At 44.6% G+C, this 18,025-nt stretch overlaps 1 protein-coding gene across 1 annotated transcript; it reads right to left on the bottom strand.

The window, feature by feature from the left end:
* Window positions 1-16,014: 16,014 nt before the first annotated feature.
* Window positions 16,015-17,287, bottom strand: LOC123410112 (peroxidase 2-like). The gene has a single exon (XM_045103000.1). It carries the CDS (start codon window positions 17,189-17,191, stop codon window positions 16,217-16,219), a length of 975 nt encoding a protein of 324 aa, XP_044958935.1. The 5' UTR covers window positions 17,192-17,287; the 3' UTR covers window positions 16,015-16,216.
* Window positions 17,288-18,025: the final 738 nt, after the last annotated feature.

The following is an 18,025-nucleotide window of genomic DNA, read 5'->3' as shown; positions in this document are numbered from 1 at the left end:
AGATCCCCTATACTTGTGGGTCATCAAGACTCTTTTCTCACGTCGTTGCCGGGGAGTGAAGCGCCTTTGGTAAGTGGAACTTGGTAAGGAAACATTCATATAGTGTGCTGAAATTTATTGTCACTTATCACTATGGAAACTAATCTTTTGAGGGGCTTGTTCGTGGTATGTTCACCTCGAACGGAAGCACAAAGAGTTGCTCCTCAACCTGCTGCACCTACTGAAAATATTTTCTTTGAATTTCCTTCGGGTGTGCTTGAGAAACTGCTGGCTAATCCTTTTACAGGAGATGGAACATCACATCCAGACATGCATCTAATCTATGTAGATGAAGTGTGTGGTTTATTTAAGCTTGCAGGTTTGCCCGAGGATGAGGTCAAGAAGAAGGTATTTCCTTTATCTTTGAAGGATAAGGCGTTGACATGGTATAGGCTATGTGATGATACTGGAGGATGGAACTACAATCGGTTGAAATTGGAATTTCATCAAAAAATTTATCCTATGCATTTAGTACATCGTGATCAGAATTATATTTATAATTTTTGGCCCCGTGACAGAGAAAGCATCGCTCAAGTTTGGGGGAGGCTTAAGTCAGTGTTATATTCATGCCCCAACCATGAGCTCTCGAGAGAAATTATCATTCAGAACTTCTATGCTCGGCTTCTCATGATGATTGCACAATGCTTTACACTTCTTGTACCCGTTCTTTTATGAAGAGAGATACTAACTTCAAATGGAATTTATTGGAAAGAATTAAATGCAACTCTGCAGATATTTCCTTGGTGAAAACCACTTGTCTGATCCTTCTGCTCCTCGTTAGGTTCGACACTCTTACTTATCGAAAGGACTACGATAGATCCCCTATACTTGTGGGTCATCAGGGGTTTGGAGGGTTAATTTAGTGGTTTCATATTGTGTTAGCCAGCTAATAGAGAGAAGTGTCCTCTCTTTCTCCATGGTTCGTCGATGCTAGCTACTATACATTTAGAGAGAACATGACGCTAGCTAATAAGAAAATGAAGGAAACAATTTACAATACTTAACATCTTTTACAATATCACATATTTTACAATGCCTAACATCATCTACCTAAGATCCAATCACAAATAGTTCAGATGGTATTCTCCGTCACTAGGTATGATGTGGTCAAGAAAGAATCCCGCCAATTCCTCTTTAATTGCTCGTATGCCATCATCTGATAGGGGTTCATCCTGCTTCTTCCAGATCTAATTTAAAGAAGGGGATCAATACATGCATATATATGAATAAAACTCAACACAATTGATGCTAATATATAAAATAAAATTCTGAATATTATTTACGTACTTCAAATTATTCGTCAGAGATGCCCCGCCCAAAGGTCGAGAGGCGAATGAACTCGCATACGTAGTATGCACATTTTTCAGTCCCAACTACCTGGTACAAGCACTTTACGAGAATATATAGAGTTCAATCAAACAAATAAGCAAGCATGTTAATGATATATTGATGAAAGTTTGAATCAATTAGAGATGCGTGGAACTAGCTAGTACTACTTTTTGGGGGTGCGTAAATTGCAACTCTTTGGGTGTACCGCGAACCTTATTCGTGAACTTCTTACAAATCATGTCAGGCAAACAAAATGATTACTTGATATCAGGAAACTAACGAAAGTTGCATGCCGGTATGGTCTCGGTATTGAGTGAACTTACTTCTTGAGCATTGGAGTCATGTCCGCATAATCCTCGGGATCTTTACGTCTCGAGTCTAAGACACTTACTTTTGTCGTGTCAAGCTTAATGGATAGCAGAATCATATGTAACTCATCAATTACATTTACTAATTAACCTCGAGTAAGCGAAACCGAGTATACAGAGAAGACAACAACACTCACCTGAAGTTGTAAGGGAAGAATATTTCCCTTTTGTTTTGATTTACAAGCAACGAATTTAGCAACTTAATCTCGATCTCTTTGGTTTCATTTCATACCAACAATACATTTACCGATTCTGGGCTAATGAACACAACGTCAAAGATTCCTGCTTTTTTTAATTCGACGATCTTCAATCTGCATAATATATATAGTGAGGATAATTATAGATACATGCAATGAACGAGCTGAGCTAGATACTTAACTATAGAAGTAATACTTACAAACAGTAGGAAGTCGGGAGTTGTTTGTCGAGAGCCAAGTCATTGTATAACTGAAATAACTCCTCAAATTCAACAAGCAGCACTGCAGATCCAATGAATTCATGATCTTTTTTCACACTCGTATACACAGACGTTTTCTCCCTGAAGATTTTCATGTACCACTCATGCAATTCGTGCATCCTCGGTGTTGGAGGAGGATGACCAGGTTTGACGCGATGCTTCCCGAGCACGTATTTATATTTTTCTTCCTTTGTTACCTTAGCCATCTCAAAAATTACTGAACCGTTCACGTAATTACCAGGATTGGTTCCGGGCAGCAACCCCGAATCATTAGCGACGAAGATATCGCTAGACACCTTGAGCGGGGGGCACGATTGCTTCTTCTGTTGGCCGAGCTGGGGAAATATTTTCCCACTTCTTCGTTTTGCTCACAATGCTTCACTGCTAGCCGCCAGAGCGGCGGCGGAGTCTGTCTTCCGGTTGAGATAAGGAGGAATAGGCGACATCTTTCTTACTTGTGTAACTTTCGGCGGAGCGGCGATGACGTCTGTCTTCCTCTGTTACGGAGGAGGCGGACTGCTCTGACGCGCCTGAGGAGGAGCCGAAGGAGGAGGACTGCTCCGATGCGCTAGAGGAGGAGCCGAAGAAGGAGGCGGAGTGCTCCGACGCGCTGGAGGAGGAGCCGAAGAAGGAGGCGGACTGCTCCGACGCGCTGGAAGAGGAGCCGAAGAAGGAGGCGGAGTGCTCCAACGCGCTGGAGGAGAAGCCGAAGGAGGAGGACTGCTCCGACGCGCTGGAGGAGGAGCCGAAGAAGGAGGCGGATTGCTCCGACGCGCCGGAGGAGGAGCCGAAGAAGGAGGCGGACTGCTCTGACGCGCCGGAGGAGGAGTCGAAGAAGCAGGCCGAGTGCCCTCACGCGCCGGAGGAGGAGCCGAAGAAGAAGGCGGAGTGACCTCATGCCTCGGAGGAGCCGGAGTGACCTGATCATTCGCCCGAGGAGGATGAGCGGTGCCCTGATCAATTGCCGGAGGAGGATGAGGGGTGCCCTGATCACTCGCCGGAGGAGGAGGAGGAGGCGCCCAGTTTGGAAGATTGATGTACTCCTTCGGCCATAGACATGCACTCCTCAAAGCATGAACCAGCTTATTCTCATATTCACCTGTAGGGTGGTCAAGCTCGAGCTGCTCAAAATCCTTCTTTACTTTATCCACCATCACAAGAGCATAACCACGTGGAACCGGACGACGGTTAGTAGTTCCGGTGGATTGAGGAGGTGCAACAACGCCGATAGCAGCCTTGAAAGTGAGGTTCCGACATTTCGTCAAAAGCTCTCAAGGTTGAGACTCCGTGATAGTATCCAGGGGTAGCTAGGAGCCGTGAAGTCAGGCTAAACGAGCTCCGTGGAAGCCATGCTGCTTCTCCGCTGAGATGGCGCGGTAAATTCTAGGGTAGTTTCGTGTCGCTAAGATGGTTGGTCGACAGCTCGCTGGCTCTGAAGTTCCTCTAGAATTTGTAGTCTTGCATTAATCTTCTGCATGTCGCTCAGCTCCGCTTTCCTCTTTATCGCTCGGCTTCTGTAACCGGCTACGTGGGGAAACCCAACCTTCCACGGAACGGAGCCTGGTGTGCCTCGTGTTTGTCCAGGGTGCTCAACATCCCCTAGGGCCTCAGTCAGCTCATCCTTCTCTCTTTCGGGAAAGAACGACCCTTCCTGCGCTGTGGTGATACACTGCTGAAGCTTGTTGATGGGTGTTGCAAGTTGCTCGTCCGTCCAACGACACTCCCCTGTTTTAGGGTCCAAAGTTCCCCCAACTCCGAAGAAACAATTCCTTGAACGGTCGGGCCAGTTCAATGTCTGTGGTTGGACCCCTTTAGCAATCAGGTCATTTTCAGCTTTGTCCCACAACGGACGGCCTTTGAGGAAGCCACCTGACCCCGTGTGATGGTGATACTACTTCTTTGCAGCATTGTTCTTGTTTCTCTCTGACATTTCCTTACTCTTTTCCTATGACTTGTAAGCCACAAATGCGGGACAGTGATCTCTAATCTTCTCAAAACGGCCGACGAATTCTGGAGTCTTCCCTTGGTCGACATACTTTGATTTCAACTCTTTCTTCCACCTCCTGAATAGTTCTGCCATCTTCTTAAGAGCACACGCCTTGACCAGTGTCTCTATAACTGCTTATTCGGATCCTCCTCTGGCGGTAGGGTGAAATTTTCCTTCAACGTGGTCCAAAGATCATCTTTCAGCCTATCGGTGACATAATCACCTTCAGGGACGTTGTCACCCTTAGGCTTATTCCATACTAACATCCTCGGGTGCCGTCCATACTAACATCAATCAGGGGGGAGTTTTGTTTTACAGTTATGTTTTCGATTTAAGCATGGAACTGGGCATTCCAATTACCGGCCCCTTTCTCGTGAATGACAATGAATAAACACATGTCGAGAATAACACGCCTAGCATGGAAGATACCAATAGCCCCCTGTCACCCCATGAGCAGTTCGGGCATGCAAAACAGATTATTTCTTGAAGGTTTAGAGAATGGCACATGCAAATTTACTTGGAACGGCAGGTAAATACCGGAAATAGGTAGATATGTTGGACTCTCATGGAAAAACTTTTGGGTTTATGGAAGTGGATGCACAAGCAGTATTCCGCTTAGTACAAGTAAAGGATAGCAAAAGACTCGGAAGCGACCAACTAGAGAGCGACAACGGTCATCAAGATGCAATGAGTTTGACTAACATAGAGTGCAAGCATGAACAGGATATAAATCACCATGAACATGAACATCATAGAGGCTATGTTGATTTTGTTTCAACTACATGCATGAACATGCGCCAAGTCAAGCCACTTGAAACATTCAAAGGAGAATACCATCCTATCATACTACATCATAGTCATCTCAAAATCTATGTTGGCATTCAAGACAAACCATTATAAGCTCCTAGCTAAATAAGCATGGCATCAGAAACTATGATCTCTAAGTTGTCATTGCAAACATGGTTCTCTCACAACAAAGCTGAATCTGGGACGACAAGCTAGTCATATTTACAAAAACAAAATAGATAGAGTTCATACCAGCTTTTCCAGTCTCAGTCACTTCATCATATATCATCATTATTGCCTTCACTTGCACAATCGAACGATGTGAACAATAATAAGCGTGCTCGTGCAATGGACTAAGCTGAAATCTGCAGGCAAACACAAAGGAGAAGACAAAGTAATATGGCTCTTTGAAAGCTAAACGGGTATGCATGCAAGAGCCACTAAACATTGTAACCAATATCTTCTACCTTGACCCAAAGAAAAAGAAAACTATTTACACGGGAAAGCTCCCAACAAGCAAAAGAAGAAAGGAAAATCTTTTTGGGTTTTCTCAAAAGGACGCAAAACAACAAAACGAAAACGAAAATAAACTAGCATGGATCATACAGTGGCAAAGTGTGAACACTGACGAACAAAGTAAAAGCATAAGCATGAATGTAAGGTCGATGAGAACACCTACTCCCCCAAGCTTAGGCTTTTGGCCTAGCTTGGTCTACTCCCAAGGATGGTCCTAGCGAAATCTAAAATCATAATCGGGGTTATAAAGGAGCGCTGCAGCCACTGCCTGAATAGCTGCCTCACGAAGACGAGCAGCCGTCGCCTCCCTCTCATACTCCTCTGCCTCTCCTATAATTATGTAGTATCTCCGTTTAACCTCAAAGTCAAAGAAATCAGGAGCAGGAAGGGTAATATGGAAAACACGATGCCGGTTAAATATCAATCGGTATAGGAGGGATTCATCATCCCTCTCAAGGAACTGGTAGCGTGTAAAAGTGTCGCGGTCAAGGAAAGCTGTATGGAGCGGGGGATCTCCTGCGCGGATGGGTACTCCAAGAAAATTTGCTATGCGAGTGGCATAGATGCCGCCAAAGAAATCTCCCTCAATAGCGTTTTTATTCAGCCTCCTTGCTATAATAGCTCCCATGTTGAAGATTTTTTCACCTGTAACTGCGCTCTTAAGGATACTAAGGTCGGAAGCGCATATGTGACAATGTTCAACCTTACAGTTAATGCATCTACCAATGAAGAGGGCAAAGTAGTGCAAGGCAGGGAAATGAATGCTTCCTATGGTAGCTTGCGTGATGTCTCTAGTTTCTCCAACAGATATACTAGAGAAAAAATCTCTAACCAAAGATTTAGCAGGATCTTTAAGATTACCCCCATCGGGTATTTTGCAAATTCTATTTAAATCCTCCAAATCCATGGCATAGGATTTATCATACAAGTCAAACAGTATGGATGAGTCACGGCCAACCGAAAATCTAAATCTACGCACGAAAGAGGCAGTGAGCATAGCATACTGTTCACATTTATCTGAGAGGAATTCTTCTAACCCGGCATTGCGGACAAGTGTATCAAACTCATGCTTGAAGCCCGCTTCGATCATGAACTCATCGGAGGGCCATTCACATGGTTGTACCGGTGCGTCCCTTAGTTGATAAGGATCGGGCTCCCGAAAAGATGGGGACCCTTCTTACTTGAGGAACCACCATGAAACTTCCTCCTGAACATCATTTCTCTTTGCCGAAATTTTTGAAGTTCAAGAGAAAAGTGAATAAAGACCAACCACACCTTGTAGGAACTACTCCTACTAGTGCCTAGAGACCGTATCACGCGCTAAAAGTACTTGGGACCAGCTAAAATCAACATTTCAAGCTCAAGAACAGGCTCACGAAGGTAGCAAGAATACGCGAAGGATAAAGCACTAGAGCAAAAACTAATTGGATCAATGGAGGAGTCACTTACCAAGGAGTAATTTCCCCAAAATGGTTCGGAGAATAATGCTTTGAGCAAGGAGATCGAAAATCACAGCCAAATGAGCAAGAACACGGGTTTGAGCTGCGAAACAATTTTTTCTGGAGGAAGAAGAAGAGGATGGGAGCTGGAGTGAGTGGAGGGGGCCCCTGTGGGCCCCACAAGCTTGCTCCCCGCGGCCAGGAGGTACCCCGCGGTGACAGGGCTTGTGGCCCACTGGGGTGGCCCCCAGGCCAGCTCTTTGTCCCAGTATTTTTCAAATATTCCAGAAAAAATCATACTAGATTTTCAGGACCATCGGAGAACTTTTATTTTCGACGTAATTTTCTCCGGGACGCTAAAACAGAAAATAGGGAAAACTAAACTAAACCTATCATTTTTCTTCTAAGCAAAAGAAATTGAAAGCTTAAAACGAGGTATGTGACTCTTTGATTCATCCATTTCATGGTCATCGAAAGAAATCCGTCAATGGGGTTGACCAAATCCTTATGACAAAACTTTCTCGAATCGCAAGAGAGAATGGAGAAATTTTTGAATAGCCACTAAGTCACCTCAATGGGGATATGAATCTCCCCAACAAGCAATTCATACTTCATCTTGACACGAGGAATAGGGCATTCAAAGCCCCCAATAAGAATCGATGAAGTTTTTTCGATAGCATTGATGCAATGTACTTGATATCGTTTCTTCGGAAAGTGCACTGTATGCTCATTCCCATTGACGTGGAAAGTGACATTGCCTTTGTTGCAATCTATAACAGCCCCTGAAGTGTTTAAAAAGGGTCTTCCGAGGAGGACAGCCATGGCATCGTCCTCGAGAATATCCAAGATAACAAAGTCTGTTAAGATAGTGGTGTTAGCAACCACAACAAGCACATCCTCGCAAATGCCGACAGGGAAAGCAGATGATTTGTCGGCCATTTGCAGAGTGATTTCAGTGGGTGTCAACTTATCCAGTTCAAGTCTATGATAGAGACAGAGAGGCATAACACTAATTGCGGCTCCAAGGTCACATAAGGCAGTTCTTACGTAGTTTCCTTTAATGGAGCAAGGTATAGTGGGCACTCCGGGATCACCAAGTTTCTTAGGAGTTCCACCCTTGAAAGTGTAATTGGCAAGCATGGTGGAGATCTCAAGATCTGGTATCTTCCGTTTATTAGTCACGATATCCTTCATGTACTTGGCATACGGAGACATTTTGAGCATATCAACTAACCGCATGTGCAGAAAGACAGGTATTATCATTTCAATAAAGCGTTCAAAATCCTCATCATCCTTTTTCTTGGATGGCTTAGGAGGAAAGGGCATAGGTCTCTGAACCCATGGCTCTCTTTCTTTACCATGCTTCCTAGCAGTGAAGTCATTCTTATCGTACCTCTTAGGTTGTGGGTTATCAGGATTAACCGTAGGTTCAATCTCCAAATCCTTATCATTGCTAGTTGAGCATCATTATGAACATCACTGTCCACATTGTCACCAGGTTCATGTTCATCACTAGATTGTGTTTTTGCATCAGACGCAGAAATATCATTTGGTTCTTCAGGTGTGATAGCATTTGGTGAAATCATGCAGGTTTCTATCATCCTTCTTCTTCTCCTTAGGATGACTGGGTGCATCTACATTAATTCCTTGAGAATCTTGATCGATTCTCTTAGGATGACCTTCAGGATACAAAGGTTCCTGAGTCATTTTGCCTCCTCTAGTAATCACTCTTACAGATTTGTCATTTAATTCATTGAGCAGGTCATTCTGAGCTTTAAGTACTTGTTCTACCTGATTAGTAACTATAGAGGCATGTTTACTCAGAAGCTTCAGATCATTGACATTTCTGTCTACGCAAGCACTTAAATGACTAAGTATACGAGTACTTTGTTCCAAATGTCTGCTAACATAATCATTAAAACTCTGTTGTTTGGCAACAAAGTTGTCAAATTCATCAAAGCATAGGCTAGCAGGTTTATCAAAAGGAATATCACTCTCATCAAACCTACGCAGAGAATTTACTTCCACTACCTGTATCGGGTTATCGAGACCATGGATCTCTTCGATAGGTGGCAGATTTTTGACAGCTTCAGATCTAATGCCTTTCTCTTGCATAGATTTCTTGGCTTCTTGCATATCTTCGGGACTGAGGAATAGAATACCTCTTTTCTTTGGAGTTGGCTTAGGAGGTGGTTCGGGAATAGTCCAAGCATTATCGTTGATCAAGATGTTATTCAATAGAGTCTCAGCTTGTTCTACAGTTCATTCCCTAAAAACACAACCGGCACAACTATCTAGGTGGTCTCTAGAAGCATCGGTAAGTCCGTTATAGAAGATATCAAGTATCTCATTCTTCTTAAGAGGGTGATGAGTCAAAGCATTCTGTAGCTGGACGAGCCTCCCCCAAGCTTGTGGGAGACTCTCTTCTTTGAGTTGAGCAAAGTTGTATATTTCCTGCTAGGCATCTTGCTTCTTATGGGCAGGGAAATATTTCTCACAGAAGTAATAGACCATATCCCGGGGACTACTCACACATCCAGGAGCAAGAAAAGTGAACTAGGCTTTAGCGTCATCCTTTAGAGAGAAAGGAAACAACTTAAGGATATAGTAGTGGCGGATCTTCTCCTCACTAGTGAAAAGGGTTGCTATATCATGTAGTTTGGTAAGATGGGCTACGACCGTCTCAGACTCATAAACGTGGAAAGGATCAGACTCGACTAGAGAGATTATCTCAGGGTCGACAGAGAATTCATAATCCTTATCGGTGATAAAGATAGGTGAAGTGGCAAACTTCGGGTCGTATTTCATCCTAGCTTTCACATATTTTTCCTTCCACTTGAGAAGTAATTTCTCAGCGTCATATGCATCCTTACATGCAAGAAAATCCTCAGCTATCTCTCCCTCCATAACGTAACCCTCAGGTATATCAGGCAATTCATATCTAGGAGAGCTAGATCTAGCAGGAGCAAAAGCAGGTTCTATGTCAATAGTATCGGCAGTTTCAGAAGCATCACGAGCATTGGCAGTAACTCTAGCAATATGAGCATCAAGGAATACCCCTAGTGGTATATCAGGCAAAGTAGTATCTCTAGCAGTATCAAGCATAGCATCATCAGGCAAAATAGCATCTCTAGCATCATCAGGCAAAGCAGTATCAGGCATAGCATCTCTAGCAATACGAGGCATAGCATCTCTAGCAATATCAGGCATAGCATCTCTAGCAGTATCAGGCATAGTATCAAGGATAGCATCATCAGGCATAGTATCAAGCATAGTATCTCTAGCAGTAGCATCATAAGCATCATCAAGCACAGGCGACATATCAAGATTTCTAGCAGGAGGTGATGTCGCAAACTTACTCATAACTGAAGGTGAAGCAAGTGCAGAGCTAGATGGCAGTTCCTTACCTCCCCTCGTAGTTGAGGGCAAGACTTTGGTTTTCGGATCCTTCAGATTCTTCATAGTGATCAGCAGATATAAATCCCAAGTGACTCAGAGAATATAGCAATACCTCCCCGGCAATGGCGCCAGAAAAATGCTGACTCTGTGACAACAGACCTTCCCCTGCAACGGCGCCAGAAGAATGCTGCTAGCACTCCCCGGCAACAAAACTAGAAGAATGTTGCTGATGGCCCACCAGCACGTGGGTTCGCAGCAGTTTTCGAGGGTAGAGTATTCGACACAAATTTGTTGATTCGCCAGACAGGAAGTGAGAGGATACTCTCAAGTATTAGCGGCTGAATGTATCAGATTCAACCACACCTGAAAGATTAGTATCTGCAAGCAAAGTAGTAGCAGCAAAGTAATATGATAACAACGGTGTCAGAAACGATCTGTTGACGGCAGACTATTCCTTACTGTCGTATCAATGGCGCCAAAAGTTGCCCGTTGACGGAAATTGTCTTTTCCCGTCAACGCCGAGCGAACCAGAATTGTAGCAGGTAGCAGCAGTGTAACAAGTAACAACAGTGGCAAGGAACAGAAGTAGTGACAGCAGTAGCAAGTGACAGCAGTGGCAAGTAGCAGCAAAGCAGGTAGCAGCAACATTAGTAACAGCAGCAGAGCAAAACAAGTAACAGCAGCAGAGCAAAACAAGTAACAGCAGTAGTGGGACAAACTCGTAGGCAATGGGTTGATGATTTGTTTGGATGATATTCATCATGCAACAGTTATAACACGGAGAGATATGTGGCTAGCTCCCGTTCGTCAATGTGATGTAGGCATGCATTCCGTGTGTAGTCATACGTGCTTAGGGAAAAGAACTTGCATGACATCTATTGTCCATCCCTCCCGTGGCAGCGGGGTCCAAAAGGATATTACAGGATATTAAGGTTCTTCTTTTAATAAAGAACCGGAACAACGCGTTAGCACTTGGTGAACACATGAACTCCTCAAACTATGATCATCACCGGGAGTGGTTCCGGTTATTGTCACTCCGGGGTTGCTGGGTCATAACACATAGTAGGTAACTACAACTTGCAAGATCGGATCTAAAACACACATATATTGGTGACAACATAATAATTTTAGATCTGAAATCATGGCACTCGGGCCCTAGTGACAAGCACTAAGCATGGCAAAGTAGTAGCAACATCAATCTCAGAACATAGTGGATACTAGGGATCAATCCCCGTCAAAACTAACTTGATTACATGACAGATCTCATCCTTCTCATCACCGCCCAGCTAGCCTACGAATAGATTACTCACGAACGATGAAGAGCTTCATGGAATTGGAGAGGGAAGAAGGTTGTTGATGACAATGGCGACGATTTCCCCTCTCCAGAGCCCAAAACGGACTTTGGATCTGTCCTCCAGATGAAGAACAGGATGTGGCGGCGCCTCCGTATCGCAAACGCGACGAAATCTTCTCTTCTGATTTTTTTTTGGGCGAAAGTGAATTTATAGAGCTGAGTTTGGGTGAAAGAGCCACAAGGGCCCCACAAGCATGGTTACCATGGCCACGGAGTGGCCGCGGCAACAGGGCTTGTGGCCCACTGGCCCACCCCCTCTGGTGGATCTTTGCGTAGGTATTTTTCATATTTTCCAGAAAAATTCTCCGTAAATTTTCAGGACGTTCCGAGAACTTTCATTTCTGCACAAAAATAACACCATGGCAATTCTGCTAAAATCAGCGTTAGTCCGGGTTAGTTCCATTCAAATCATGCAAATTAGAGTCCAAAACAAGGGCAAAAGAGTTTGGAAAAGTAGATACGATGGAGGCATATCAAACCTCAGTATCAAGGATTCATGCAATCCTGTATGTCATTCCCTTTGTCCTTCGGTATGTTACTTGCCCGAGATTCGATCGTCGGTATCCGCATACCTATTTCAATCTCGTTACGGGCATGTCTCTTTACTCGTTTCGTAATACAAGATCCCGTGACTTACACTTAGTCACATTGCTTGCATGGCTTGTGTGTGATATTGTATTACCGAGTGGGCCCCGAGATACCTCTCCATCACACAGAGTGACAAATCCCAGTCTTGATCCATACTAATTCAACGGACACCTTTGGAGATACCTGTAGAACACCTTCATAGTCACCGAGTTAAGTTGTGACGTTTGATGCACACAAGGTATTCCTCCGGCGCCAGTGAGTTATATGATCTCATCGTAATAGGAACAAATACTTGACACGCAGAAAACAATAGCAATAAAACGACACGATCAATATGCTATATTTATAGTTTGGGTCTAGTCCATCACAGGATTCTCCTAATGATGTGATCCAGTTATCAAGCAACAACACTTTGCACATAGTTAGAAAACCTTGACTATCCTTGATCAACTGGCCAGCCAACTAGAGGCTTGCTAGGGACATTGTTTTGTCTATGTATCCACACATGTATCTATGTTTTCATTTAATACAATTATAGCATGAATAATAAACGATTATCTTTAAATAGGAAATATAATAATAACTATTTGTCATTGCCTCTAGGGCATATTTCCAACATGTACACCATTTCCATTCCATAGCTGTAAAAGTTCATCAACTAATGGCCTTAGGTACACATCAATGTCATTGCCAGGTTGCCTAGGGCCTTGGATGAGCACTGGCATCATAATGAACTTTCGCTTCGTGCACAACCAAGGAGGAAGGTTATACATACATAGAGTCACATGCCATGTGCTATGCTTGCTTCTCTGCTCCCCAAAATGCTTAACGTCATATGCACTTAAACCAAACCATACGTTCCTTGGGTCACGTGTAAAGTCGCTCCACTTTCTCTCGATCTTTCTCCACTGTGACCCGTCAGCGGGTGCTCTCAACTTCCCATCTTTCTTACGGTCTTCTACGTGCCATTGCATCAAGTCGGCATGTTTTTCTTTCTGAACAGATGTTTCAACCGTGGTATTATAGGAGCATACAACATCACCTTGGCAGGAACCATCTTCCCGGTGCGCTGGCGCTCAACATCACCAGGGTCATCTCTTATGATCTTATACCGCAATGCGCCGCATACCGGGCATGCGTTCAAATCCTTGTACACACTTCGGTAGAGGATGCAGTCATTAGGGCATGCATGTATCTTCTGCACCTCCAATCCTAGAGGGCATAAAACCTTCTTCGCTTCGTACGTACTGCCTGGCAATTCGTTATCCTTTGGAAGTTTTTTCTTCATTAATTTAAGTAGCGAACTAAATGCCTTGTCAGATACACCATTGTCTGCCTTCCGTTCCAGCAATTCCAGTGTGGTACCGAGCTTTGTGTTGTCATCTACGCAATTTGGATACAACCCTTTTTTGATCCTCTAACATGCGATCGAACTTCAACTTCTCCCTTTCACTTTCACATTCTCTATGTGCATCAACAATGAGCCGACAAAATCATCATCGGGCACATCGTCTCGTTCCTCTTGATCTTCAGCTTCCTACATTGCAGCATCACCGTATTCAGGGGGCGGGTAGTTTTCATCATCCTCTTCTTCTACGTTGTCTTCCATCATAACCCCTCTTTCTCCGTGCTTGGTCCAAACATTATAGTGTGGCATAAAACCCTTCTGAAGCAGGTGGAAGTGAAGGGTTTTATAGTCGGAGAATTCCTTCGTATTCCCACATACAGTACATGGACAATGCATAAAACCATTCCGCTTGTTTTCCTTAGCCGCTTCGAGAAAATTATGCAGGCCATTAATATACTCGGAGGTGCGTCGGTCACCGTACATCCATTGACGGTTCATCTGCGTGCGTTATATAACAAAGTGTATTAAAAACTACACAAATCTTGATGAAAATGGAGCTTGAACAAGGAGCTTCTAAAGGAGAAAGCTTAAGTGTGGCTCGGGCTTTTCATCGAACACCTCATGTGCATAGGAGGTGAGGTAGAGCACCACAAAGTTCTCCCACGGCCGGCCGAAAAAATAGAGCAGTGCACTGCTCTGCTCGTGGGGGTATGTGTAGGCCAACCGTTGGTCCCGGTTTGTGGTTGGAACCGAGAGAAAAGGACAACCTTCGGTCCCGATTCTAGCCACAAACTGGGACTACTAGTTGTGGGCCAGGAGCGAAGCACGTTAGTCTCGGTTCGTGTCTAAAACCGGAACCGAAGGTGACAAACGAATCGGAACAAATGGCCCACGAGGCCCGGCGGGCGCCCTGGCCTCACGATCTGGGACCTATGCCCACATGGGTCCCGGTTTGTGAGCGAACCGAGACTAATGGGATTTCATCAAGTGGACCAAAGCCCTCTTTTCTACTAGTGGTAGTACAAGCATAGATGGCGCGACAACCTCGATGGCAGCATGATGATGGAGATCATGGTGCGGTGCCGGTGACGATGGATATCATGCCGGTGCTTTGAAGATGCAGATCAAAAAGCACAAGTTCATTGCCATATCATGTCCCTTATGATTTGCATGTGATGTTAATCCTTTTTATGCACCTTGTTTTGCTTAGGACCACGGTAACATTATAAAATGCCCCCTCACTAAATTTCAAGGTAAAATTATGTTCTCACCGAGTGTGCACCATTATGAGAGTTCATCGTTTCGAAACACTACGTGATGATCGGGTGTGGTGGACTCTACGTTCATATACAACGGGCTGATGAATTTGGATCATGTGTCACTCGAATGTCTAGAGGGATGTCAATTTAAGTGGGATTTTTTAGTAATATGATTAAGTAAACTCATTATCTTGAACAGTAGTGTAAGTAATCTTTACAAGTTTATTTTGTGGACCAATGGCTCGCGCAGTAACACCCGTGAATTTCAATGCGTTCGTAGAGAAAGCTAAGCTGAAAGTTGATGGGAGCAATTTAGTTGACTATGCCCGAAACCTGAGAATTGTTATCATGGTTTTTCAAAAGGATTATGTCTCTGATGCACCGCTGATAACATACCTGTCTCTACTTAAGCCACCATTCCTTTTATACCAATCAGCAGCCAAAGAGTTTTAAAGAGTTGAGACAACAAAGAAATTATTGTTCAATAGGTGCAAATGAGGCCAGACTCGGAATTGGATATTCATGCATGGTATAGTCTTTGAGGGGAAGAAACATACAGTGTGAACCCAAAGCGATTTCGATTATGTTGTATTAATTCTTTACTGAAGTTTTTTTGATTTGGAAATAATATTTTCATTCTTATTTTATTTTATTTTTTGCACTATTTGGGATTGTCCACAAACAACATTAGAGGAGCTCTCAACAAAAATAAAACAACCAGTAATTTCCTACCAATCAGCATCCGTAAAAAAAAATCATACCAATCAGCAGCCACGTTGGACGTGGAGGTGCACATTTATTTTGCATGGGAACAATGCTACACCTACAGATCAATCCTACAGAATTAAGTTACAGACCTATGTGGTAGTTTTTGGTTGGATGGGAAATCAGAATCAGGGCCCACAGTTGAATTCAAGGTGAGGAGAGATTGGTTAATGAAGCTGTCCGTAAGATAATTCCGTAACTAGTCCATAAGTCTAGCATTTTTGTTTGCATGGCTTATTGAAAGAAAAGATTGTAAATGCATTGCTTAGTGGGATGATGAGGTGGATACTATGCATGTTGAGAGAATTAATTGGGATCAATTTCTTAAGAATGTAAGATAGGATTAGAGGAGTTGTCAACAAAAATAAAACATTTGGGTGTGGGTATGGTATAGAAAATCCACTCTCGGCTTAAGCCACCATTCCTTTCATACCAATCACCAGCCAAAGAGTTTTGAAGAGTTGAGACAACAAACAAATTACACGCGCAAAATTCAACGGAAGTCACAGGTAGGTGACCTCACCAGTGCGAAAACTAACGTGCACAAACAAATGAAATGAGACGCCATGCATGATGGTTGGTTCAGTGGTTGACGACCCTGCAGTTCCTCCTGATCTCTCCCTGGTTACCGGTCTTCACTTCGATGGCTCCCATCTTGACCATCGCCTTGTTAAACTTGGCCTCCCATTGCCCGGGAATGTTGGCACTGTCGCGCACCATCTGGGTCGTGGCCGACGTAGCAAGAAGAGCGGCATCCGACGTGAAGAGCACCTTGTGCGCCAGGACGTTCTTGTAGTACTTGTTGTCGAGCGCGTTGGGGGTCACCACGTCCTGGTTCACCGTGGGATCGTTGGCCGGGCTTGGGCTAGCGGGGCATTGCCTCCTCAGCACGTTGGCAAAGCCAGTGTTGATGTCGGAGGGGACGTCGAGACGATCGGAGACGAAGGATGAGCAATGGGACACCCCAATGCTGTGGGCGCCAGAGAGCACGACCATGTCCTCCGCGGTGAGGCCCTTGGCGGCGAAGCTGGCGATGAGCTGGTCGAGGTTGAAGAACGGGGGCGGCAGGTTGTCGAGAGCTTCCGTGGAGTTGGAAATGCGCCCGTCGAGGCGGCCCGCCGGCATGTTGATCTTCATCGTCATCCTGGTGAGGAAGTAGGCTGCGTCACGGCCGGCGAAGGCGACGATGTCCGCGCAGGAGACGACGCCGGGGCATGCTTTCTCGACGGCGTCCTTGGCCGCGTCGATCACCTCGAAGCCCCGGAGGCTGGGGAAGTTGGGAGGGCTCAGCTTCTCCGGCTGCGGGTTAGCCGGCGTCGGGTCGAGGAGGACTGAGCCGTCGCATCCCTGCACGAAGCAGTCGTGGAAGAACATGCGGATGAGCCCGGCGCCGATGCCGGCGTTCTTGTAGACGAACCTCTTCACCTCGTCCCTCACTATGGCCTCCACGCGGGGGCATGTCTTCTTGTAGTAGCCCACCTGCAGGCCATGGCACGCGGACGACAAAAGCAATGCGCATGTCAGCGCAATAGAAAGCTTAAGCCAGGCGGTAGCCATTGTCTTCTCAAGCTGTTAACTGTAAGTTTATCAGGCTTTGTGTCCTGTCAATATCGAGAGTGTGTGATTGACCGCTGAGATGTTGCTCGTAAGGTAGGGCTATTTATACGTGCATCCACAGATAACTAATATCGCGATAATTGATCAGCACGCAGTGATCTAGCTGTTATGGCTTATGGAACATGGAGGCTGCTGGAATTCAATTATATATAGTGCTTCTCTCCCGTTTGTTAACTGCAAGTCTGCAACCGTCCTTTTCTTGTCTGGTTTGCTATGAATCAAACAATTTGTCATTTCCTGATAAGCATGTTGTCGCCAGCGAGGTATGAATGTATGCTTGTACGTTAGGATAACTTTCATATTGTTAGCACCAATATAACTGGGATTAAGATACGAACAAGGACTGAGAATGTTGGTGTTCCGTGTGGCTACCTTATGCCTGACAGGTCACGACATTCATTCTTAAACATGGCAGTGGGATGTCTTTTGCCTCTTGCACACGCATATGGTTTTTGGCTTCCAGCTCTTTATAGACCGGGTTGTTGCCGAACCAAATTCTTGATTTGCTCATATGGAGTATGCTTGCAGGCAGCACATGGTGAGTCGGTTGCATGAAAATGCAGGGTGGACAGTTTGCCTATATCACATGCATGGGAATCGATCAGTTTGGCCTTTGACTTTTCGGAATGCGCTGATTAGGTATGTAATTTTTTTTCGTCTAAATTTTTTTGCAACCAGCGTTCATATTTGCTATAAGCTTTTTTTATTTGCTACATCTGTTCACTAAAAAAGTTGCATCCACGGTTGGTTGCAACTCGAGTTCGTTTGATTTTT

The sequence above is a fragment of the Hordeum vulgare genome, chromosome 7H (genome assembly GCF_904849725.1).
Source record: "Hordeum vulgare subsp. vulgare chromosome 7H, MorexV3_pseudomolecules_assembly, whole genome shotgun sequence".
Lineage (NCBI taxonomy): Eukaryota > Viridiplantae > Streptophyta > Magnoliopsida > Poales > Poaceae > Hordeum > Hordeum vulgare.
This window is presented reverse-complemented; position numbering and strand designations above follow the sequence as displayed.